This window comes from Xiphias gladius, chromosome 18, assembly GCF_016859285.1.
Source record: "Xiphias gladius isolate SHS-SW01 ecotype Sanya breed wild chromosome 18, ASM1685928v1, whole genome shotgun sequence".
NCBI classification, from domain to species: domain Eukaryota; kingdom Metazoa; phylum Chordata; class Actinopteri; order Istiophoriformes; family Xiphiidae; genus Xiphias; species Xiphias gladius.
In genome coordinates this window covers 9,264,137-9,289,949 of record NC_053417.1, presented here as the reverse complement: position 1 = coordinate 9,289,949, position 25,813 = coordinate 9,264,137, and the positions used below count along the sequence as shown (strand labels likewise).

At 40.1% G+C, this 25,813-nt stretch overlaps 2 protein-coding genes across 2 annotated transcripts; both read right to left on the bottom strand.

Annotated features, from left to right (window-relative positions):
- Positions 1-256: 256 nt before the first annotated feature.
- rhoab (ras homolog gene family, member Ab) lies at positions 257-12,408 on the bottom strand. The gene is made up of 5 exons (XM_040152178.1): positions 12,301-12,408; positions 5,410-5,567; positions 3,171-3,291; positions 1,986-2,116; positions 257-1,386 (listed from the first exon to the last, which is right to left on the bottom strand). The coding sequence occupies exons 2-5, from the start codon at positions 5,563-5,565 to the stop codon at positions 1,213-1,215; spliced, it is 582 nt and encodes a 193-aa protein (XP_040008112.1). The 5' UTR covers positions 5,566-5,567; positions 12,301-12,408; the 3' UTR covers positions 257-1,212.
- Positions 12,409-17,715: 5,307 nt separating this feature from the next.
- Positions 17,716-24,212, bottom strand: tmem115 (transmembrane protein 115). Its single transcript, XM_040153869.1, has 3 exons — positions 22,633-24,212; positions 20,520-20,884; positions 17,716-18,875 (listed from the first exon to the last, which is right to left on the bottom strand). The coding sequence occupies exons 1-3, from the start codon at positions 23,122-23,124 to the stop codon at positions 18,569-18,571; spliced, it is 1,164 nt and encodes a 387-aa protein (XP_040009803.1). The 5' UTR covers positions 23,125-24,212; the 3' UTR covers positions 17,716-18,568.
- Between the last annotated feature and the right edge of the window lie 1,601 nt (positions 24,213-25,813).

Below are 25,813 nucleotides of genomic sequence, written 5' to 3'. Positions count from 1 at the left end.
TAAAACTAGTGCTGAGGGCAATTTTCTTTCAATTCAAACTAGCTGCAGTTTATCTGCAAATAAAGCATTCACTATTAGATAACTGTAAGACAATCTCAGTAAGAGTAGGACTCAATGTGTTTGTCACTGTGAGTCTGTAAGCACAGGATTAACCACAGTGTAGAGACTAAATGGCACTGAGCTGGACATGTGAGCATACAGCTCCATGCCTCTCTGGTAATACAACACACAAGACCCGATCACCTGACAACACGTGACCACTTAACCACTTTAATATCGTTTATACAACAACCTTCTCTAGACAAACTTTTCTAAATGCCCAAATTTACAGGAGAAATATCTTTTTCTTTGTTCTCGAACTGAACTGCAAGCTATTCAACCTCAAACCTGTTTAATGCACCATTTTGAGGAGTGCTTGATTCATACAGTTTACTGGTGATTTGTCTACTTCTGGAGCTGCTGAAATAACATGTCCAGGTAACTACATCCTATAACAAGAAAGCTGAATGTACAAATCTATGAAAACTGCCATTTTTGCCCTGGTTTGGTGTATACAGTCTCATCATGGTCACACCCACATACTGTGCTTCATTCTTCCCATCCCTTCATCTGTCCAAATCCACACTGCTCTAGCCCTAATTGCAGGTATCAACACCTGGGGGATAAATAATCCACTGGTGGCCGTTTACAGTGGTACTCATTTACTGTGCTCTCCGTTAGTCCCCCTCCATCTGGCAAGTCACCTAAACCTTTTTTGTTGTCCACACTGAACACAGTCACTGTAACGTCCTATAATTCACCAGCACTTTCACCAGTTTTACCAGTCAGCTAGATTTTTAGAAAGGACCAGATCTCCTAATGTTCTTTATCAGTGTAAGTGGCTTGTGACACTTGACAAGGGTGGTGTAAATTTCCCACCTTGATGGTAAACCCACAGGTAAAGAGCCCAGTGGTTTACAGCAGTAGTCATTTACTGCGCTCCCTCGTCCCTCATCCATCCATCCACCCACCCAACCCGGTCAATCAAAGCTTCCCCAAAACCCAAGTCCCATGGTAAATTCAGTCCAACAAATAGCCATTTTACAGCGGTAGTAGTTTACTGCTTTTCCTCCCCTCCCTCCCTCTCCCATCTAGTAATCCCTCAGTCCCTCCCGAGCCCTAGCCCCATGTACAGTAGCCCAGGATGAAAACAGTCCAAGTATGTCGGCCATTTTACAGCAGTACACATTTATTGCTCTTCTTTCCGCGGCGGGCCTGCAGTGCCGCCCTGGTGGCCATCTCAAACACCTCCCGCACACCGTCCTTGGTCTTAGCAGAGCACTCCATGTACCCAAATGCTGCAATTCGTCCGGCCATGTCCCGGCCCTCCTCTGACTTCACTGGCTCCTATTGGATGAAGAAAAAGAAATTTTGGTTTAGGAACACATTCACTGAACTCGACATTCAGAAGTCTAAAATAAGCTAAGCATTGCTATAAGTACCAGTGGAAGCAGTGATCTTTACTCATTTTACTAACTACTGTGTACTTCAGTTGTCAGTGACCAACATAGTTAAGCAGGGTGGGAAAGGTATTTTTGTCTTGATGCATGCATTAAATGCAAAAGGTAATACTATAAAGGTGGCATTTAATGCCCATCTTTGTGCATCAGAAACAGAATTGTATATTTGTAAGGTGTATTTTAAACATAATAAACAATTACAATTTACACTTATTATTGCTGATTGTAGTATGTTATAATCCTGTTTTAATGCCTCATGAACCAGTCTAGCATGCATGTTCTGGTGTCTAAATGCCATTATTTGAAATACACCAAAGTCAACGCTCCAACTTGACAAACCCTTCTCAACGTGATTGGTCAAGACATGGCCCCATTCACTCTCAAGAACTCCATCAGCAAAATACCCTAATATTATTACATCTCTATTAAATTCAAAGACAAAATCCAAACAGTAAATTGACCCGAGCAAAAGAAGATTTCAGGTACCTGCTTCATCTTGGCCAGCTCTCGACGTGTGTGTTCGTCGTTACGCAGGTCTTTCTTGTTTCCTACCAGGATGATGGGAACGTTGGGACAGAAGTGTTTGACTTCTGGGGTCCACTTCTCCGGAATGTTTTCTGTGAAGGAAAGAATAGATCAATAATCAATGGCCAGATGCCTACATTTTATTTTGTGTTTAAATGTTGTAGGTAACTCTGGTTGTCAGACTAAAATTCAATGCAAGGCCCATTACAAGAGAAGTGATGAATCTTTACTATATGTTCTTTTTCCAAATATACTTTCTAGCGGGAGATGACGGCAGCTGAATACAGGAAACTAGTATTTGCATATTTTCTAGTGACGTGTAATGCACTAAGCCCGTTTTTACTCTGTGATAAACATCTCACTTGAAAAAAAGACAGGAAATGCCAATAACCAAGTAAATAATTGTTTAAAAAAAAAAAAAAATGCTGGTAAAATTACCTCTTGCTACAACTGAAAAAATAAAAAGTGATAATGGAACCCTTTCATAAAAGCTATTTGATGGCGGAGCAATAATGCTTATCTTTAAATTAGTTAACAGTTAAATTAGAGTATGACAGCACTTTGATTAGTCTAACATTTACAAAGTAATTTAATTTAAAATGTAAGACACTGTAAATGTAATTCTGCTTCTAAAGAATAGAACAAAAACACAAATAAGAGTGAGGCTCCATATCGCCAATGAACATCAAGTGTTAAAAAAAAACAAAAAACTGTCTTACTTGGTCAGCAAAAACGCTGCTTTGAAAAGAAATGAAATGTCTGAAGAATAGTCTTGTAAAAACTATAAATGGCAAACCTCAGCACAGTAAGCTTTTGTTTTATTACAACTGTAATTCACTCTTATTTAATTCTGTTTAATTAATGTGCGGCACTTCAATTATCTGCGTCTTTTATCACCATATTTTACGAAAAGCCGTTTCCATATGATCAGGGAAGTGCTGTTCACAATCATTAGTTCAAGTTTTACTGCATGCCACTGTATGACAAATGATTTGTCAGTATGTGTTGGTGTGTTTGAGCAAATGTAAACACTTCCCCCTACAAGTGGTCACAACAGGATGAACACACCATCTACATGCCCCGGAAATAACCTCTAATGAAAATGGAAAGACGGGGGAGTGTGGTATTTGTGTGGTTTGTACTCACCCAAGCTGTCAGGACTGTCTATGGAGAAGCACATGAGAATGACATCAGTGTCTGGATAGGAGAGAGGTCTCAGCCTGTCATAGTCCTCCTGACCCGCTGTGTCCCAGAGAGCCAACTCCACCTGACACACACCCACACACACACACACACACACACACATTAAAGAGGGCCGGGAGGAGGACAAACGAGTGTGGAGGAATGGAAGAGAGGAATGAGAAACAAATGAAAGAAAAAAGGGAGGGAGAGAAGTTAATAAACCATGTCCAATCCTCAACATAACTTTCACACTGAAGCCAGCAAATAATCGAGGTAATAAACTAAGGCTGCAGTGGACCTCATCCTGACCAGGAACTATAAAAAAAGGACAGATTTATTTTCTTAGTCCACAAAAAGAAATTAGTGCATCATGATAGCAAAAGAGTTATGAGTATTCAGTGAAAAGCAAAGAATTAAACATCATAAATTTCAGGCTGAGTATCATTTCAATGCTGGTAAAATGTTTAATGTTTTGGCAACATTAAAGTGGTCCTATTTTATGATTTAAATACAGGATTTTCTTTTAATTATTCACATTTAAATATAATTGGATGGAATACTATTAAAATATGAGCTCTGAATGTAAAGCTGGATCTCTGCATTTACACGTTGGCAGTTTTTGACCTGGAAATCGCAATTTAGTAGGTCCCCTTCATTCATAAATAGCAGAGCTGGCGTCATCAGACAGTTTCGGCCATGATTGTGACCGTTACCTTTTGAAGACCTTCTTTTAAATTCATCATATAAATACAACTATATTACCAATTTGTTAAACAAAAACAATTTTTGGGTCATTTACACTTTTATAGCTTTTGCAACATTTGTCAAACTACTAACATGAAAAAAAAAAAAAAACCTACCATTGTATTTTGTTTATTTTAACCTGTTTTACCTTTATTTAAATTAAGATTTTTCAAAAAATGCATGCAAGCGTAATCTTATAAGGTTGAGAAAATACTGATGTACACCGCAAATCAACATTTTTATTCATTCCTAATAAATAATTTTAACTATATAATTGTTATTGGTGGCATTTAAGTGCCATGTGAGCCCTGTGATTATACAAAATCTGACAGTGACATAAAGATCTCTCTGACCAGAATGAATGGCTAAACAGGGAAAGGAAACCAGAACAAGACATTTGTGTGACACTTAAGAAGTAGCCCGAGTCCTCCTCAGTAGCACAGAGGGCTTGAAATCAACCAGCAAATAAAGACTCAATGTCCCAGAATCCTAATTAACCAATTAACCTAAAATGGAGGTCAGAGCACGTGGGTTTGTGACTGATGAGTTGGGCTGGGTGCCGTGGTTATCAGAATGGCACACATACAGTACATCATGAACCCTGAAGTCAGAAGGAGTTTATTAATAATATTAATATCCTTCCAATTTTATGAGTAACTGTTGATTTTAAATATTGAACACAATTCCCACTGTATAATGTGCTTTTATTTAATTTATTTATTATATATATATATATATATATATATATATATATTTTTTTTGTTTTTTTTATTTTTTTTTTAAACACATCAGTGTGTTCATAGGTTGTGCACTTATTGCTAGAAAATTCTAAACAATCACTAGATCCCTGGTTAGTGTGAGTTAGCACATTAATTGAGAGCATTTTAGATAAAACATACCCACAACTAGAAGACAACCTAAAAACATCTAGAAATATGTTGACAATTAATATGAAGGTATGTGACCAAGATCGACCAAAGCAATCAGCAGAAAAAAAATCTTTAAAACAGACGACTGATGCAATGTGAAGGAAGATGTGGAAATGGAGCGGTACAGTTTTATCAACACTTGCTCACTTGGCCCTGAAGGTAGAATTAAAGCACTGAGCATGATTAAGCACCCAGGGAACAAAATTAGTCCTGATACCAGCACAAAAACCATTGCTGAGACTAAATGAGGCAGGGATGTGTTGTGACAGGAAACCCAAGTAGGTATCTCAATAGTGTAGAAAAAAGGTGCATATTCTGTGGATTTTTGTTTATTTATACAAACTATTCAGCTTAGAGTCATTAAATTAAATTTGTTCACCAAGCAAAAGAACCACTTAACAAGGTGGTAAAACAGCTTTGAATGTGACTGAGGTTTGAATCAATCAATCAGTCTACCCCGAGGCACTACTCTGACATGACATTAGATGGGAAAGACTGATAAGTAGTGACAGAATCACTCATTGTCTCACCTGTTTGCCATCCACCTCAATGTCAGCAACATAGTTCTCGAACACGGTGGGGACGTAGACCTCAGGGAACTGGTCCTTGCTAAAGACAATCAGAAGGCAGGTCTTCCCACAAGCTCCATCACCCACTATCACCAACTTCTTACGGATGGCTGCCATCCCTTGAGGAAGACACGAAGGAGGAGGTGCTGGTTATAATCAAGTAGCCAAAGGAAAAGTAGAATCAGAAGTGCAACTGCTACAGCATTTTCATCCAAAGCCACCCATATTTTAATTATTTGGAGACATACATAACAAACCATCCAGTGAAGAAATAAAATTAATCCTGTCCAGACCGTGTCTAAACAGTCAATTTTAGGCATTATGAAAAAGAAAACTTTAAAGTAACTTATGCTTTTTGTTGCACGTAAGCAAGAGTGTGTATTGAGCAGTGACGCACGATACAGGTGCACCATGCAACACTGTGTTTGACACATTTAACCGTGTAGCTGGAGAACAGCAGTTCTCAACTTGTGAAATCAAAATAAATAAATGGAATAGAACAAAAATTCCCCAGTTTGAAATGTAATAGTTTTCATATTTGTGGTTAATGCTTTTCGTTGAAAAAAGGAAGGCTTGCAAACCTTGACGCTTATTTAATAACTGTACATGAGACATGATGAGCAGGAAACACTAAGTGTTCTACAGTCGTAAAAGATATAGCTAGCTCTATACAAAATTGCACATCCAAAAGAGTCTCAATGAGAAATTTGTCAAAAACCAGTACTGCAAAATTTTCAAGCTACTAGCCTTGATCATCCCTTGTCTTGACTTGTGTGTGTTTGTGTACAAGTATGCCAACATAAGGATATTAAGTGGATAGAGTGCAACTGGGAAAGGGTGTAGGGTTAAGATAGCCAGCTCAAATTTCTGTGCATGTCCCTGCACTGTTAGTGCCGGTCCTGTCCTTAGACAACAACTTACAGACGTCAACATAAAGGAATCATCATTATGGCACAGCACAAAATGTGAACTACCAGGAAGTACAATTTAGCCATGGTTCCAGTAATTCATGACAGTAAAAGACCCAACAGACGGTGTGGGTGTGAGAGAACAAGCTTGCCAAACTCAGTTAAGGGAAGTTGGGGCAAATGAGTGACATGTAGTCTTGTGTCATTAGTTAAGAACGGCTTGGATCTCTCTATATTGGGAAATGACATTCACCAGAAAGTCACAAACACAGGAAATACGTGAAAATGTTGTGGATTTTCTATTGAATTGAACCGACATTACATTACTTTACATTTTATAAGCAGCAGCGTGTACTCAATATACAACACAGGAAAACAGCAATTTCCCTTTATAAATGAACAAGAAAAGCTTTAGTTTTAGGGTGTGGAAGAGGAGGCGCAATCACTTTATTCACCAAGTACACATCAAACGCACCTCATTTGTCATGATGGCACAACTGCAGTGAAATAACTTTCACAACAACAGTACATGTACTGTGTACTTACTAACTGGACAAGGACAACAGGACCTCATATAGAGAAGGTAACAGATCATATCCCTGAATGGTTATTTCCTCCCTGATCCAAGAAGGTGCAGCGCAGTGCAGCGTCAATTACGTTTCTCTACTGCTAAAATATGTTTACATCATGCATAGGCAGACTGCCTCTGGTTCAAATCAGTCCATCTTCCCTCCTCTTCAGTTTTTTGTTGTTTTATTTTTTGTCCATACAGCAGTTTGTGTGTGACTGGCATTTTCAGCTACTGTAAACTGTGTGCTGCCAACATTTTCTTGAGCTTCCGGCTGCATATGCAGTCAGTTTCTGATCAAAAGCCAGCCTTTTTCTAAACCACAGCACACTTGGCCATACTTCCACCAATGACATTTTCAAACAAGACACCTGCTGTGGCCCACTTGGCACACTAGTTGCATTCACTTGTTAAAGGACAACAACTCAATGAGCTGACTGAAATACAGACAAAAAGTACCCTAACGATTCTTGTCAGTTACTGCTCCCTAATAAAATTGTCTTTCAACCTCAGCCTTTTATTGCCCTGGGTCCCATTAGTTTCTGACCTTAAAATGCACCACAGCACTGTGAGGTGCTGCATCCAGTCTATAAATGGTACATGAATACTCCAAGTAGGACAGCAGTGTCAAAAAAGATTAAACCATTCTCTCTATGACTCGAGAAAAAAAGGAGACAAAAAAAATGGGGCAGTTTTAGCCTAGAGGTGGGTGTATGGTCAATGTTTTCAATTTCTGACCTAAGGGTACAATGACAATAACAATGTACCCTAATTTCAACAAATGCTGTCTAGGTGCCTGTAAGGATGTCATTAGAACCACTAATTGTTCCTTTAGCGCTTTAGTGCTTAACAGCCAACAACGGTCTTGAGACTGGTAGTAATACAAAGAAGCTTCTAAGTATCAATGTCAGTAGCAGAAAATAAATTTCCATGTTAAAAAAAAAGGAAGATGCAGGAAAGCACTTACCAGGAGCATAATCAAGATATAGCACAACAAGAGGGGCAAATGTGCATAAAGGGGAAACAACAGGAAAATTGCCATTAGCAGTGAAGAATGTTGTGTCTAAACTTGTGTCTAAAAAAATAGCAGGGAGACACCATAGTGAAATTACAGCACAGACTGATGCAAATGTAATGGTGGCAGATTATGATTAGTGAAGTAGTAAAACAGGCAGCAGGTCCATAATTTTGGACTAAGCAATCTGAGTCAGGATAAACTCACACTGATTCACTGCTCCTGAGTAGCTACCCCACTACAACCACTTTACTCTTGTGCCCAGGAAATGTCAATTAATGTGTGTGGCAGAAAAAAAAAAAAAACTCACGAGGCCACTGCACTAGAACAAAGCTACAAAATAATTACACCAATGATGGGAACACAGTGCCCACAAAGACCTTCTTAAACATGATCAGCAGTACTAGAAGATATGTAAGTAAGTACTGGCAAAAAAATCTATTAAAAATTGCCCATCGTCCCCAAGCCTGGAAAGACCCCAGAGATTGTCTTTCTTTGGCCATATCGCTAAGCCTTATACATGCCAACTCTGAGCTTAGTATGTAAATTACTGGCTCAACACTTTACATGCCCACGAGCTTCAGGCTTGTGAGAGGCCAGAGAGAGTCAGCCACTTTCAAATAATGTGTGAACAGAGGGTAATAAAAAAATCTGGATGAAAATGAGTTGGATTCATATAGTTTTTGATGCATAGCAATTTCAAATATGAGTGATAATCAGAAACCTTGAGCTGTATCTACATGGCACGAAAAAAAAACCAAAAACAATGTGAAATAACCATCAACCACACATCATCATCTTGGACTGTTGCTAATATGTTAGTCATATTTGCTAGACATTTTAGCCAGCTCAGATTTCATAGTCATACTAAAATTCAACAGACTTATAAAGGCATTTTAAGTGGTGCATGTATGAAGCGATGAAAGTGATGTAACAACAATTATAGATGGCAGACAATCAAATATGATAGCTGACTTTCAAACTGTCTTCTTTTGGGGCACAGATTTAAAATGTTTATGCATACCAAGGAGAGAAAAGGCTGGTTATGCAAGCTATGTTGGTGGCCTCAGTAACAGCAAATTGAGTGCATGTGAGATGTGCTCCCCTGATCAATTATAACCCTGCTAGATAATAAGGACCACGCTGCATGTGCAAATCGCTGCCCTCACCTGCATGTTAGTGAACAAGAGACCATGAGATGAAATTAAAATAGACAGACAAGCCACAGATAAAGTGAGAGATGGAGATAACCCCAACAGGATCAAATTAAAGGAGAAGGAAAGAGACAGAGATCAACAGGGCACACTCCTGTGATAAACACCATGAATGAAAATAGAAGGAGAGGGGCTGGCAGCAGGGGTAAACCTTCTTGTCAGTTTTGTGATTCACTTCAACTGATTTTCCCAACAGGAATGTTTGACTTATGCTTCATACACAAACTGTGCCAGCACTGACTGTGCTCCTTTTGAAAAACCGATGCTCTTGAATTTGACAAAGCAACTCTTCCAACTCTGCTTAGCTACTTCACTAAATAAACTACACAGTTTTAAAAAAAACAAAAACAAAGACAATGCTTGATAGGTTCTCTCTCCACCTTTGGGATGTTGTAGTAGCCAGCATGATAAATCATGTAAACCATTATCCTATCAAACTCAGACAGACAATATTTTTCACAGCAGGCCTGCCAGTCACACCCACTCCTGTCCACACACAATTGTGATCATTCAAGTGTTAAATCAAACACTTTTCATTCTGCATCATTTCCTTGTATGACACGGCTTTGCCTGCATTATTAAAACAGTTACTGTGTGCTTTATGATTGATAAGCCTGTCCTTTAGAAAAAACCCCACACAGACAACAGTTGCATCCAAAGCCCGGGTGTGTTTATGCCAGGAAATACCCCACGCAGCCTTCAGAGTGGAGAATCAGCTGCAGCTTAATGATGGTTAACTGATAACGGCTGATGAATATTTCATGTTCTTACAGAAACTTGGCAGGTATTTATCTTCTGCCACCTGACATGCATGGCTATGGTCTGTGAAATTTTTAATGAATCCACTTCTGCGGAAGAAACAGAAAATAATTGTTCCTTACCACAAACCTGCAGCACACATTATGAAAAAGTACACTATAAGAATATCTCCCACGGGAAGACTGGTTAGTCATCTGTGCTCCCTATTGGCTGTTGGCTACAATAGTCATCTACAACATGTCTCACCTACACACCGTAGATGGCAGCTACAATATGCATGTGGTCAAGAACATGTCATGAATCTAGAATTAATGAGTCAACCAGATTGATCATTTTGCTTAATTGAAGCACTTAATCTTCTGACCCAAAGACACATTTCCACCAAGATCTATTCAAACAAGTATAATAATTAATGTCAAAATTTGAAGCCTCAATAAACAGATGCTTGTATAATAAACAGATGCGCCCCCCCCCCAAAAAAAACCCAGAACAACACGGAAAGACGATGTACTTAATATTCTAGTCATCAAATTCTAGTCAGCCATAAGCTTGTCTTCATCCCAGTGACTGACATATACATGTATTGGGAATAAGCCCATGATCATTTAAAGATTTCTGGATATATTTATCAATTGGGCATTAAGTTAGAATCGGATTTCGATCAGCCAAAGTCAAATTCCTCCATTACAGTGGAGGAGAGGATATGATTTTAGTTAACAGCTTCAACGGTGACAGTGTGTAAAATCTGCAATAAAACCTGCCTCACACCCTCTACTGCCTTAGGGCCTGCAAAAGGAGTTACAGTACTTTCTGATGGACTAATTGCTATTCAAAGGGCTTTTCTACATCAGCAGGTAAAATAAAATAAGTTAAATTAAAGTTAAAAAGCTTTCACAGAGTCCCTATCCAAAAATACTAAATCTGAAATAATATGCATCTTTTTGCTCAAGTCTGAGTGTAAAAATTCATTAAGGTGAGGAAGTCATATCTTGACACTGTGCTACGAGAGTATAAATTGTCTGACATTTTTACCTATCAATGTATAGCTAAAGAGTAGTCTTTCCCTGCATGATACAGTAAAATTTTCTTAATGTTGGTCAGAGAAAAATAAACATAAGGTTTCTGCCAGCTTGACAATCATGTACATTTCTGTTTTCCCCCCAAGATCATAATACATGTCTCTAGCTTCGATTTACTAATGTATGAAAATACAAACTCATACACCCATAATGATGTCACATCATTACTATCTGTGGTGGATAAACATATGATGATAGATTACTAAGCCCTAGGTGGTCACATATCTCTCACTTACATGACTGGTTTGAAAACTGATGCTTTGTGTGATCTATTTGACACTGTAGCCAACACACGGAAAAAGTTGTCTGTCTTGCCTTTGCGAGCTCCCTGTGTTTAGTCAAACATTGTTTTTAAAACAGCTAGCCACTGGGTGGGTCACCAGAAAGATGGCGTCATCACAGAGGCAACAGATGGCTAGTGTGTCCGCAGTGGAAGAATGGGTGGGTGGCCCCGATACAAACTAAACACCAAGCGAGACCCGCAAATACTAATTTTTATTTTATTTACATTTATTTATTGTTTTTTATTTTATATGTATGTATGTATATACATATAATATATTATATATTTATGTGTATATTATTTTATCGAAATATATATAAAATATGACTCCTCAGTGGCGAATCTGCTAATGATAAAACCTTATGTTAGAAAAGCGTAAAACTTAAGATCCCATGCCAAGTAGAGACTATGTGCCTTATTGACACTGACTGTTTTAAAATCTACGAAACGACGGAAAACTCGGTTTCGGTGATAAAACAAAGTACACTGGTGGCATAATTATTCCTTATGGTGTAAGGCATATTACCAAAAAATTACCGTCTAATATCCAACATCTACCACTAGCAGCCATTCATGAAGTAACGCTGAGCGGTTAGGACGCCGCCTGGTCAGCCGAGGCAAGTCAGGAAAAGAGCTTCATTGTTTGGGTACGGCTCGCTCGCCAATCTAGACGAGTCTTTACGGTCCAGTTTACAAGCATTACTGAAGTTACAACAGTTTATTAACAGCCCTCGGTGGAGTCTGGCTAAGGTGTTTCAGTCACAGGAGTTCCTGCACTCTGGGTACGGCAGTTCCCTCCTCAGCACAACTGTGTGGCAAGTGCGGAAGCGGCATCGAGATTGAGGTCGGTTAGAGGAAAAGCTAACTTGGCTACCGTCAGCTAACCCCGCTAGCTTTTAGCTCTGCTAGCACGGCCTTTCAAAGCTCCGGACAACTTTAAAAAAAATAACCCTGTCCGCTTTTAAACTGAACAGTAAGGCAAAGGTCGCACTTCACAGTCGTCGAGTATTCAAAAAAGTAGTTTACCTGCGGTTTATGTGGCTAGCAGTCGGATTTTTCAGTATTTCCCGGGGCAGAGCTGGTTTGCCGACCAGTCGAGTCGCTCGCTGCTTCCTCCAGTCTCAGTCTGATACAATGAATTACTTCACGTGAGCGCGCAGCCTGGGTTTGTAGTTTTTAGCTGAGGGGGAGGGGTGACGGGCACGAGCATGAGAGCCACACCTGCGCGGGCACGACGCGTCTGAGCCCTGTGACCAGAGTTACTGTCTCATCAGGTGTATGGAAATCTGTACCAGTAGTGCAATTATGTCAAGCCATAAACAGTCTATTTTCAGACATGACATTTTCATTACTGGCACCGGCTTAACGTGCGCTTGAATGTAACGGCCGAGGATTCTCTTTGCAATGCCTTGGGTTTATAATTACAGGCCATCTAAATAATTGTTTCTTAAACTAGTAACTGGGATCTGAAATCAGTCACCGTAGAGTACTTACTTTTAATTCAAGTACCACTGTTTTTTTTTTGTTTTTTCACAAAGCCTGGTTTCATGATAAACACTTGATTAGCCCATTTGTGCTTTTAGCCAAATAAATGATGACTAACGCTTAATGGGCACTATACTGGTCCAGTATGAAATAAATGCTGGGGTTATGTCCCCACGGAGATATAGACAGCTTTGAGCCAATTCTATTATTCCCTCGATTAGAGTTAGTTGAGCACATTACAGTTTTGCCATCGCCGAGGTTGTAACTTTCTTTCACTGCAGCTGTCTGCGAGCCAGGAGTTCTGTCTCCCAAGTATTAGTCTGTGCTTACTGCCCCACCTGGCGGTCAGTTTAGGTAACTTACCATATTAAGAGAACTAGGGGACACATCATGTAAAAAAATAAAATTAAATAAAAATAAAAATTACACACACACAGGATACTTAACAAGGATGAAAGGCACTTCATAAGTACTCTAATCGAGTAGTAGAGACTGACCTGGAAGCAGTATCAATACACAATACAACGCAGTATCTTCCTAAGCGGGTGGAGTTTGCCCAGTTGTTATGGAAGTATATTCTATGATCAGTGAGACAAATCCTATCCTCAGTTTTTGATATCATACTGTACTGAATTACTTTTGGATATGTAAAAACAGAGGAGAATGAAAGAAGTAATTAGACTAACGTGGCTTTTTTCATTATGGCCAAATCTGGATGATATTTCATTTAATTTAGGTTTAATTTGAGTTTATTCTCTCTTACAGGAATTTGTCACCACTTTGGACAGTATCAGTCAATTGCATGAGGACCAGTTGGTAGTCAGTGTGTATTTACTGTATATTGAAATTGTTACTGTTATATTGTGTTATAATGGTATTTTTTTGTGACTATTGTCATTGTAGTCCTCAAAATAACTAACAAAATAACAAAGCTTTTCTAAATTGAGTTTTTCTAGTAATATTGAGGTCAACTATGAATTGAGTAGGATATTCTACAGTAGTACTCCTTACAACCCTCTTAATTATAAACTGTTTTGTGTCATAGCACAATACTGTGGCAGTCCCAGTCCCATACTGTATGTTGCAAATTAAGAGTGTGCAAATAAAGGTTTCACTTTATATCCTCTGATTCATCGTGTAGTATCCGGTAATCCCACCTGTAAATACCAGGAACATGTGTGTATATTAATTTACCTGGGTGTATCTAAATAACCACTTTAAGTAACCAATTCATTTTTAAAAAGTTTGTCAGTATGCATGTTTTACAAATATACAGGATAGTATATTCAGTTTTTCTGTTATAAATATTTCAGTAGATACATGCTTGATGTGGAATGTGACAGGTCAGTGTTTAACCACTGAGCCACTCCTCCACCTCCAGGTCTAGTCCTTATAGTAAAATCCCATATACACCCAGAGCAGGACATCTAATATCACGACACTAATGCAACAGAGACTGAAACATTGTTTCATTTCATACAATAGTCTTTTATTTCATATAGAGATAAAGAAATATATCTGAAAACTAAAACAGAGAAATCTGTGGAACAGCCACAGTACAGAGAAAGAAAGAGACGGATCTGTTGGTGCAAAAGTAGAGATATAAGGAAAATGAAACTAGTGAAAACTATTAAAATAAAGAAACAGATGTGTTGTTGTGAATGTCCAACTGTGCCAACAGTCTTCCATCTCTCTTTTATCCTAGAGCAGGAAAGCAGCTTTCATCTACAAATTATGGACGCTGGTGTTATCCCACAGCCAGTATTTTACCAATTAGACTTAAAAAAAAAAAAAAAAAACTCAAAAAAAAGAAGTCTACATGCTTGTGGTAAATCTGCAATAATGACAAGATACTGGTGAACAGGTAAAACACTTTTGAACGGTGTATGTCAACAAATTGCAATGATAGCATTTTGGCGCATATTCATTGGCCACTGCAATGTAATAACCACTGCTTGTGAACATCACTGACATTCACTACCTTTGCTTGTACCTTTTCTACTTTGTGTACACCAACTATACAGTACATTGGCGACATTCATACAGACAGTATGTGACTGCATTCCTATCTTTTCTTTGATGATGTATAGAGCAAGAGCAAATGGGAATACAGAGGGGGAAAGAAAAAACTGAAGAGGACAGGAGAACAGGAATAGAGAGTGGAGGACTGGCTGAACGTCAGATTAGCCAGGCTCAATCTAAAACCTCAGACTGCCAACTACAACGTTCCTACACTTTTTCACAGATCAAATTACACAACTTGACTATATTACAAAACTTCACAGATATCTGCAGGCGTCCCCTGCTAGAGTGTATTTTGCTGCACTGCGGATATTCATTGTGTGAGGCAAGCTGAGTTGTGCCAGCAGCTAAACTCCAAATACACCTTGCCATTTCCGGCATAATTTGCATGTCAAATGTATGAGAATGACAATATAAAACTGTGACTGCACTATTACTATCAGTAATTACTAAACAGTATGGATAGGTTTGTTTTGACACTTTCCACTATTTCTGCTGTGAATATTTTTGATGATAGAAAGCAGTTTGAGATTTCAGACATTCAACCCTCAACCCCCTCAACCCTCTCCACGCTGAAGCTGGATTTGAAACAGCTCTGGTCTGAAAGACACTTCTCTCATCCCTGTGTCCATTCATCCAGGGACATACTATCATTCATTCGTATTTAATTAAAGAATGGCCCCACTCATCCAACGTAAACATCTGCCTGCCAAAATAAGAGCACAGTGAAATGAGTAAGAGGAACAAGGAGAAGCAAATAATAGAACACACAGAATTTCACCACACTAATATGGCTTATCACTTCCCTTATATAACACATTTCCATCAGGTAAAAATCAACTGTTTCTCATTGCTTGGACTTTCAAGAGTCAAAACTCAAACACGATATATTTAATCTGAATCTGCAGTACTCGATAATGTTTTCATCTGGAACATGCTCCCAGATTAGAACATAAGCATGGTGGAGTCCAGAGGGACAAAATGAAAGCCATTGCACGTTTGAATAACAGACTGATGACATCAATGTTTTCCCAGGAGCACATCTTACTATACTGGTGACATGACAGAAGCCTGGACATCATTTCAAGGTCCCTACAGATGTTTTTATTCCACAGCTTTACACACATGTCATATAGCACTATTTGCTGATTAATGGTAATTAACTTTACTGGGTAATCGGACGTCTGTGGACTGTTTTGGAACATAGCGGATTCCAAAATCCATTTAAGGAAATTAAAAAGCTTTATTTTTACAGTATTCTGGATGCAGGATATTTCTTTTGGCTGTCTCTCTAGCTCTACCTCGTCCAATGTGAACTGTCACTTTGTTTTTGGAAATCCAGGGCCACTATTGCTGGGTGGACAGGAGGAGGAAATTAAGTTTTGCTGCTGTTAAAGAAATTCCCGCTGGTTAATGATGGAGGGCATGAAGGTCATTAATAACCTGGTGTGTCTTTTGTTACATTTGATTTGAAGAATTTGGTCATTTGGTTTTCAATATGATATATGCTCACTAAATCAGTGGGAACGAAAATGATCAGTAAGGCCACTCCAAGATTATTCTTACAAATAACAGAATACTAAATAGGAAAAAAATGGAACTACTATAAATTTGACTTAAACATGTAACAGTGTGTTTCTTTATTTAATCCAGTCATTTTGTGCAGTTCCCACATTTCAAATTCGTCACTTGCAATGCTTCGCTGAGCTTTTCAGACCTGTCTATGGAACCCGCTGTGGTAAAGAGTAAAATGTCAAAATCAAACAGTGGCAATGACCATGAATCTGCTTTTTTAGTCTCAGAAATGTTAAAAGGTATTGGCAGCCAACAAAGACACAACAGCTGTTAGACCAGGGCCGATCTGCAGCCTAATTTACTGAGCTTTCTTTTCCCAGGAAGATTTAAGTGACATTTAAAGGGTGAGGGATGATGTTAACATCACCTTCAAAACCATTACATATGTGCAGCAGATGTGCATGGTTCATTTCCTCAGCTACTTGGAAATTCTCATTTAAATTGGAGACCTTTTCAACCTTGTGATCACAAGTTTAAAAAACACATTTCAGTTTGTCATCACTGTGATTGCAACATCTGAAATAATTTATTGGCTGCAATTGACTTTAATCAACAAGGACAGGTGGGAAATTGGGAATTCATTGATTTCATTGTTACCATAACAGAATGTGACATCAATAGTGATGATGGTCTACGAAATGAATCACTGAGCTTTTGGTCTGCATAGAATTTATGCAACATTTTAGATTAAACAATTTAGGTGCCCCTCAAACTCCCTTGAAATGTATTCACCACTGCCCTCTGCTTAGCACTGTAAATTTAGAAATGAAAGATGTTAAAAGTGCAGGGGACATCTGATCAATGCAGGCATCCATCACAGATACAACCTCAGAATCTGCAACTCACGAATCATTGTTATTTAAATCCTAAAACTACCTGCACAGTCTGTGTATACCCAGTAAGGCTATTCTCGACCCCTCTCCTGCACTTAATCCGTCCTCTGCCTTTGTAATGGTGCAAAACGACCAATATAACCATGACAGACATTGACCACTTCTCTGTGTCATATGGATTAAGATAACTGAATAGCTATTGCTGATTCTAATATCATTTTAGATCCTGGAAGGTGGAAGTGTAAAAAAGGTTGCAGGATGGTGCTCCAGGTTTAGGTCTGAAATTAACCTGAAAATATAATGAACTCATAGCTCGTAAAACAAGAAGAATCATAACCATCATCCACAGATCTCTGTGTGAGTGTAACGCCATTAACATGTCTTGTTAGTGCACAGAAACAAAGTTTGTTTGTTTTTTTGATTTCGTTTAGTGATGAACAGACCCAGAAGACAAAATAAAAATACCGAATTGTTCTCCATTGAGCGACAATCTGAGGAATTTAAAAAAAAAAAAAAAAAGGGGTACATGGTTCATTCCTCTGCCTGCTGTTCCCGAGAGACACCAGGCGGCAAATGAACCTGGTTCGGAAAATTCTTTCACCTGGCACTTCTTCAACTCTTGAAGTTTTATATCACAGTTCATCAGCAGGTCAGACCTGCAGCAGCTTTGTTCCTCTGGTCCAGCAGTTAGTGCTGAGCACATGCTTTTCATATTTCCTCTGAAACACACCTGGTTACATATTTGGAACCAATGAACCAAAAGCTAATGTCACTTGCAGCCATTTTTTTTTTGGGCTTATCAACCCGGTGCACATAGAGTCAGTCTTTCATCAAGAATCAAGAATTCGGCATGAGTCTCTGTCATTGACGGCTTTCTTGTAGCAGGCAATCAGAGAAAGATTTTGGCTGCTCTGAAAATGACTTACAAAAAGATTATTGTACACCCATGTTGTTATTTATTTAGAAACCAAGAGAAAGAGACACGTGAAGCAGTGGACAGAGCTCTGCAAGTTGGGACTGAGTCAAGACAAGATAGAATTTTCTGGTTGATTTTCGTTGTATGCAGAAAGGAAGAGAAGAATCGAGTGTCCAATTTGCCCAACTACACTGAGCATTTACAACCAAAATGTCTGAACTGAAATCACTGTACAGTTACCAACCCTTTGGGCTTCACGATGACATTGACAGAGTGTTTGTGAGCGCACGGTTGTGTGTATGAATTGGTCAAAGATGCTGTGTGTGTCAATGTGTGTGATACTGAGTGTATGCCTAATCACTGTCACTGAATATATTAGTATACTAGCCAGAGACGCTGAATGCTAGTACTTGCCAGTGACACGAACAATTGCGTGCATATCTGTACACGTGCGTTCTATTTGTTACGATCTAGAAGGTGCATCCTCGAAGCTGATAATGCTGGACTCTGGGTGTTGTGCTCCACCTGTGGATGGTGCTCCGCCGCTCTGTGACATTGAGGATGAGGAGGTGGAGGCGAGGGAGGCGCCGACAGGTCCCCCTGCTGGTCTCAATGTGGAGGAGGAGGGATCACGCCCAACTGGGAGGAGTGGCCGTGTGTCAGTTCTGACCTCGTCCTCGTCGTCATCATCCTCATCGTCCATGCTGGGCCAGGCAGACTGGTCCTCCACACGCTTTAGACGTTCATTCAGAGCTTTGAGGGCCAGTTGTCTGATAGGAAGAGGAAAAGTGAGATTTTCTTCATTAATACCAGATGGAAGTGCAGCTGTGTATTAGGGTGCCTCAACAAACGTATGAAAGATATAGAGTCCTGTACTCCTCCACACATGCAGAGCAGCAGGGCAGGCAATAGTGCAGTGTCACCGGAGCAGCTCTGGAGGTTCAGTGCATCGGTCAAAGGGCACCTGGCCCAGATGATGGGCACAATAGATTGTGCTACAATAAATGTAGTATCAGTTGAAACATATCTGCCAAGTTCCTGACTTTGATGTTAAGGTTCTGTCTCTTGACTTTCATTTAAAAAAAAGAATAAAACAATTTTTACTTCCCTCGTCCTCAATACACCTGTACAATTTCCTCTCTGATACCTGTGACATCTGAGCCTTGGTTCGTAAGTGATGGTATGTGTTATGTCTAATCTACTGACTACTTACTAACCATTTTGTAACTCAGGTGTGTTACAAAACTGTAGAAACTACAAGAAACTGTTTACATATACACCGATCAGCAACAACATCAAGACCAGTTGCTGGTTTTGATACTGTCCTTTAATACTGGCAATCAAAACAGAAGAACAGACAATTTATCAAATGAATTGTATAATTCTTGGGATGAAACATGTAATTTGTTGATTAAATCTCTCACTCATCCTGGAGAAGTAAAAAAAATTGCTTTAAAATCATCACCATAAGGTTAATTTCCCTTTCATCAGACAGCAAACCTCTCAGTCACCAGCTAATAGGTATCAAGCATTCAGCCGAGGCCTTAGCTTCATTCACATGGCAGCCATGTTTGTATGTATCATACTCGAAGACGGAAAAACTAAACAGAAGGTGAGTTGTCATGCAGACTGAAACGTAATGAAACCTAACTAGTTGCTGGAAAAAATGTAACCATACTAGTTTGATGTCCCATTTTCAGCTTCCTCTCAGTAACTGAGAAGCTTCAAGTTGCTGAACACGAGCGGCTGTGTGAGTATTCAACAAAGCTTCCCTGGACTGAAGTTGGAAAAGAAATGTCCATCTTTGAATGTTCTTCAATATGTTTCTAATAATGAAGTATCAAACTATTTTTTCCACTCAGTAAACACTGTGAGATCCAAAAGAAATGGAAAATGACCCCTTGTCAATTACAGGATTACATGTCTATCTATCTATCTATCTGTAACCGAATCTGTGTGACAGCTTGGAAGTGAGATTGTCAGACATTGAAACAGGAGTAAAAATGATCACTGACAGCTTGAAAGTAGGAGTTAGTGAATGTGTGTGCGTGTATGTGTGCTTGAGTGTATGTGTTGTAGAACTAGGGCACGAAGATGTGTGAACTGTTTGAAGAGTATGGCTGAAAGAGAGCACAGAGGCTGAGAAAACTTTCCCTGAGTAAACAAACTTACAACAACACTGTTTCTCTGTCTCCTCTCTGACTGGTGTATTTATTGACTATAAGGGTGTGTGTGTGTGTGTGTGTGTGTAGATTTATTTCATACGTCTGGTACTTTCATGCATTCTGGACTAACCAGTATGGGTTTTTAATGACAATGGTATGATATTATTGGACAATATTTTGCTGAGGAAAGTCAGCATGTATGCATGCCGATGTAAAAATTTTAACTCCGTTTTCTTTGCTCTGACTCACCTCCTCCTCTCGGCATCCTGTGGGTCTGTCCCTGGCAGGCTGATAGTGATGGAGGAGGGCGCCCCCACGTCGTATCTCTTCACCATCTTCCTGCACACCTTCATCTTCACCAGAGCGGAGTGGACCAGCCCTGCCAGCAGCCCCACCACTGGCTGCAGGGCCTCAGGGAAGAAACTTGCAAAGGCAAAGTGGTCTGACATGTCCCCGCGGCCCCGGCTGTGCCTCTGGTAGAACCGCAGGTAGACCCAACCGGACAGGGCGCCGTAGCTGTACGCAGCCAGTGGGGCAGAGCTGTCGAGCAGCCCAGAGAGGCGCAGTAAGGCCAGGAGGAGGAGGACCAAAGCTGGGGCTGCTTTGAGTCTCACCTAAAATGCGAGCGGGAGACAAGATTTTAGCTATTGTGAATCTGTAGTTCAGGGATGGATACACCTAACAATAGCTGATTACATTCCAAACGTGTAGCTAATGTGTGTCTTTAGCAAAAAAGCCAAATTCTTAACTGGAAACTCAGTTTACACTGCTCTGCAGAACAGACGCAGATTTAATCTTAAAATGTAAGTTAACAGATGACACTGCAGTTAACATGTGGAAGAGAATCACATGCCTAAACTAGAGAATGCAGGCCAAGAGACACTTTTTTTGGTTTGCTGCTGTTCTTCATCTTGTTAAAAGTGTTGATTTCAACTCAGTTGTCATTCCTAAGGCAGTAGTTGTTAAACCAACGGTGTAATCTGTTTGGAGTACTTCACCAGAGCAGGAAGTAGAAAGGAAGTAAATACAACCACACATTCAAAATTAGCCTTTCTTCAAATCTTAATGCACTCTTACTTTTTATTTCTTTAACTTTAAAAAAAATAGGAGAAAAAAAAAGTCCCTGTGGCATATGCAAAGGTTTGGGCCCCCTGCTAAGTCAGTACATAGTAAGTAGTAGTAGCTAATAGTGGATTTTGAGGTCTGCTTTTTAATAATTGTCCTGTTGTAGAAATCAGCCCCATTTCATTTCACTTTCGTGACTGACTGCAGGACATTTGCATCCAGAATTTGTTGATATTTAGGGAATTCCATTCTTCCCACTATCCATGCAATGTTTCCAGTGCCACTAGCTGCCACACAAATTCGAAGCAGAATATTTCCATCAAATCCTCCTCTGTAGTCAAATGGGGTCTTTGCTTTGCCTTTCTGCCCAGCAGATGTGCAGTTTTATCTGAAACTTCTCTTAATCTTCCAGATCTTGTATTGACTTCCACCGTTCCTTTCAACTGCCATTTCTTAGTGCCGTTTGTGACACTTGAATCAATTAGCTTAATTTCCATGGAGCTCATGGTTGTTGAGTGTTACCACGAGGTTTGACGAGTCAGAGGGTTTATCAGCTATGTGATTGTCATCAGTGCACAATTCCCAAGGACAATTCTTAACCTGCCTTACATGTCCTAACAACTCAATTTATTCCTAACGAGTTAATGAAGTTAGGGCTTAATTGTCCTAAATTCATGAAGTAATAACTAACAGTGTATTAACATTTTATGAAAGGCTCATTTTAATGTGTGTTTGTTTCACGGGTTGTATTTACTTTTTTTCACTTCAAAAATCAACAAAATTTGTAATTTACCCAGGGGTGGCCAAGCTCTTGCAAACAACTGTATATAGTCAGCATTTTTCAAACTGACACAATACAAATACTTTCTTTGTTCATGTAGAGTAACGTGTAGTGTGTACTTCAAGGCAAACTAAGTATCTAGCACTTTGCCTTTACACTGGGAAATCTTCTGGTCCTCACTCTGTGTGTATCCATTTTGAAAATCTATGTTAATGTAAACTACAAACAATGCCAACTGCAATTTATTTTATTTTCCAAATGTGACAGGGAGTATCCTGGATGTGTGCTGGCCATAATCTGACATAGGCTTGTTTATTTACGCATCTCACAGGCTAGTGGTTACATTTGCAGTGCTGTTTACGTTCTTGTTAGGGTTCATCTTAATTTAACTATGCTGTCCCACTACTCACTGGTATAATGGTCTGTTATTATTTATAGGCTCGAAGGACGAGCACATCCCATGCCAAAAAGCATCAATGCAGGGGAGAAACAACTCCTGTTATTTGTTGGTCTCACCTGTGGCACTCTGAGCACTGTAGTATCCCCCATGGTCTGCTTCAGCGCCACCAAGACACCTCCAAGGAACCCGGCTGCTCCGTGCACCCGCACAGCAAACAGGAAGTCCAGGTCAAAGGTGGCCACATAGGTGAGGAGGTAGGAGAGGCCTGCCAGGAGGCCTGCTGATACATTAACCACTGCAAAAAAGATCAGGAGCTCCAGAGCGCCCCACAGAGGCTCTAGCAGGCGCCCACATGCCATAACTGTCCCCACATTGGCTGCCACGCCCCAGACATGCTGCTCTACCACCCCATGGGTCACCAGTGTCCACACCCAGAAGTTCGGCGGAAAGAGGTAGCCCGGGGTCACCCCCAGCGCGTATGGAGTGTCGACAGCCCATGACAACAGATAGAGGAGTACCACCACAGCGCTTATAGTTTTTACCACCACACTGGTGCTGGCAAGGGCAGCCAGGAAGTGCTGCCGTGCCACCGGCAGGTAACGATTCATTCTGGTCTGCTATGAAGAGGATCCTTCCTGAGCAAATCAGCTCAAGAGAGCAAGACAGAAGATCGGTTGCTTCTGGTGCAGCAGATGTTGGTTGCTGGTGTGAGATTAATAATGCCAAGCAGGACAGGTGACACCTGTGAGTCCCGACAGCATCAAAATCCACACTTCTCTGTGAGCCTTCATCCGGGATACTGACTCTCAAATGGGTAAAGATAGCTTCGGTAATCAAATCAGTAAAGGTCTACTCCCTCCGGTCAACTCTGTTAATCTTTGTATTAAAACTCAATATGTGACTTCAATCCTTAACACTATATCTAACTTTCTGCAACGCTCCCAGAGTTAGGGACAGTGGAGAAAGAGCAACTAGGCTGGTCCTTATTGTCCAACTAGGTAACAAACTTTGCGCTGCAGCAGATAAGCCTGGAGATGTGATAACCTTAGCTAGGAGACCTTTTGCTCTGACAGCCGAGCTGGCGACCTTCAGTCGGCCTAGACAGAAAGTACAACACGCTCAGAAATCACCACCAGCAAGCAGCCAGGTGGCAGGAGCCAAATATGCAAATCCTAACTGAAAACAACACACCTAAGTGCTCAGTTCTTCGGTAGACCTCGGCTGAGTTAGCTTGTAAACACAGGAGAGCTAATGTTAGCTAGCTGTCACACTGAAATCGTCTTGAGTTTCGCTGATTTATATCCGCCACGGAGGAGCAGGGGAGGCTAGGTCTGACGGTGTGATAGTAAGACAGAGCAGGTAGTGTCAGTGAAACCTGGTCGATCAAACCAGCCCACGGAACTCCAGTCCTGGTCCTCTGCGCTCTCTCGGCCCGGTGTCTACCGGGCTAGCCCGAGGATTTCCCGTAGTTAGCAACAGGCCTCCAAAACAATGTTAAGAGACGTTTCTGAATCGGCGTCAGTTCGCGTGTAGCTCACATATCTTCCACGCTACCTTAGCTTCATTCGATGACTCTATTGTTCTTCTGTATTTTCAGAGCAGGTCGCCGCAGAAAATTATATTATCTTGGCAGGAACCCCTCCTCCCAGTTACAGCACTCAGCTACTGACTTGCGCTGTCTGCCACCGTCATCAACAATCCGTGAAAAAAAACGTCAAGTCACGTAACTTTCAAACACCAGAGCACTCTGGGAAATCGAGTTCTCAACAAAGGACGTCTCTAAGTACATTATCAACACCCCCAGTCCTCAGTGACATGCTCTCATGCGCACCCCGAAGGACACACAGAGAGGGCCGGTAACATTTTTTTTACGGTCCACCAGCCCACGGATGCGGCGGCCCACCGGGATTTGTCCCGGTTTGCCCGATGGTTACGTTCAGTCTCCTTATTAATGATGAAACATTGCTCAAAGCAGCAGGTCGAGCCAAGGGGCGCTTCAATAATGCCGCTCCTCTCACAAATAACAGACAGTTTAATGAGCCAAGACTTCAGAAGGGAAACTCTCTTCTAAAGACAAAAATATACAGCTCCGTAAATATTAGTTTACCTCACCCCAACAAGATCACAGCATGCCAGGTTCATCACGCAGCATCCCACATCTGCTTCCAGGTTCAGAATGAAATTTCTGAACTTCAGGAAACACTGAACTTCCTGGCAGTGTATGCAGTAGTAGACAGTCATATCGGTGGGCTACAAATTGTAGAACCCAGATTTGCTTCTGTTTTTTAAATTAATTTAAAAGACTGTCTGACCGGATCCACTTGAAATGTGTATGGAACAGCTCCCCAAAGTATACAATCTGCACAGAGGGTCAAGTTAAGTAGTGTTTAATCCTGCATGGAGCCGTTCTAAATATGTAATCAGTCAAGGATAAAATTTGGCAAAATTAAAAAAATGTTGCTATATTACAGCTACCTGTTTCTGTAGTATGACTGAGGTGTTTACTGTAGGAAAGAAAGTACTTCATACAATCTACAAACACTATTGGATGACAGTATCAGTAACAAAGTTTTTAATTTAGCCCTGCATAGAGCATAGTTGTATTTTGAATGAAATTCTGGTGGAAAATATCCAGAAAGAAGGAAAAAAGAACCGAAGAAGAACAAGAAAACATAGGAAACCAAACTTAACTAAATATATATGTATTTTTTTTAAAGCCTGGTTTAAAGCGATCACATCAACTGAAACTTGTGTACAGTTTACTGTGTAACTGAAAGCCAATCACATCAACTGTTATTGGGTTATTCCTGAATGTCTACTGGACAATAAAAAGTGGAGGTTGTGGGCATGGTGTGGCCTTTACCACTACACTGCACCCATCTCATGTCAAACAATATAGCTACCGGTAATGGCATCAAGTAAAATAAAAGGTTGTTGACTCAAATGATTTTAAATATGCAAGAACTGATTCTTTGGACTATTGGGGGCAGCAGCGATCAGGATGTAAAAACAGCACATATATGAGAATCAGTAGATATTTTATGAGAACAAAAGGCGAAAGGGATCTTTTGCTTGTAATTAAAGAACAGTTTTCCAGCTTTAAATTCAATGAAATTGTAATGATTTCTTATGGTTTAACATGAATTTGCTCTAACTCTATAGAGAAATGATTCATTTAATATCTAGGCATCATAGTACTGAATGCTCAATATCATGAATCAGCTGAACTGATGTGTGGATAGTGATACAGTACTTCTTCCACCACTGTTAGCTGCCAAGGTAGCTCCCAATAAGTTG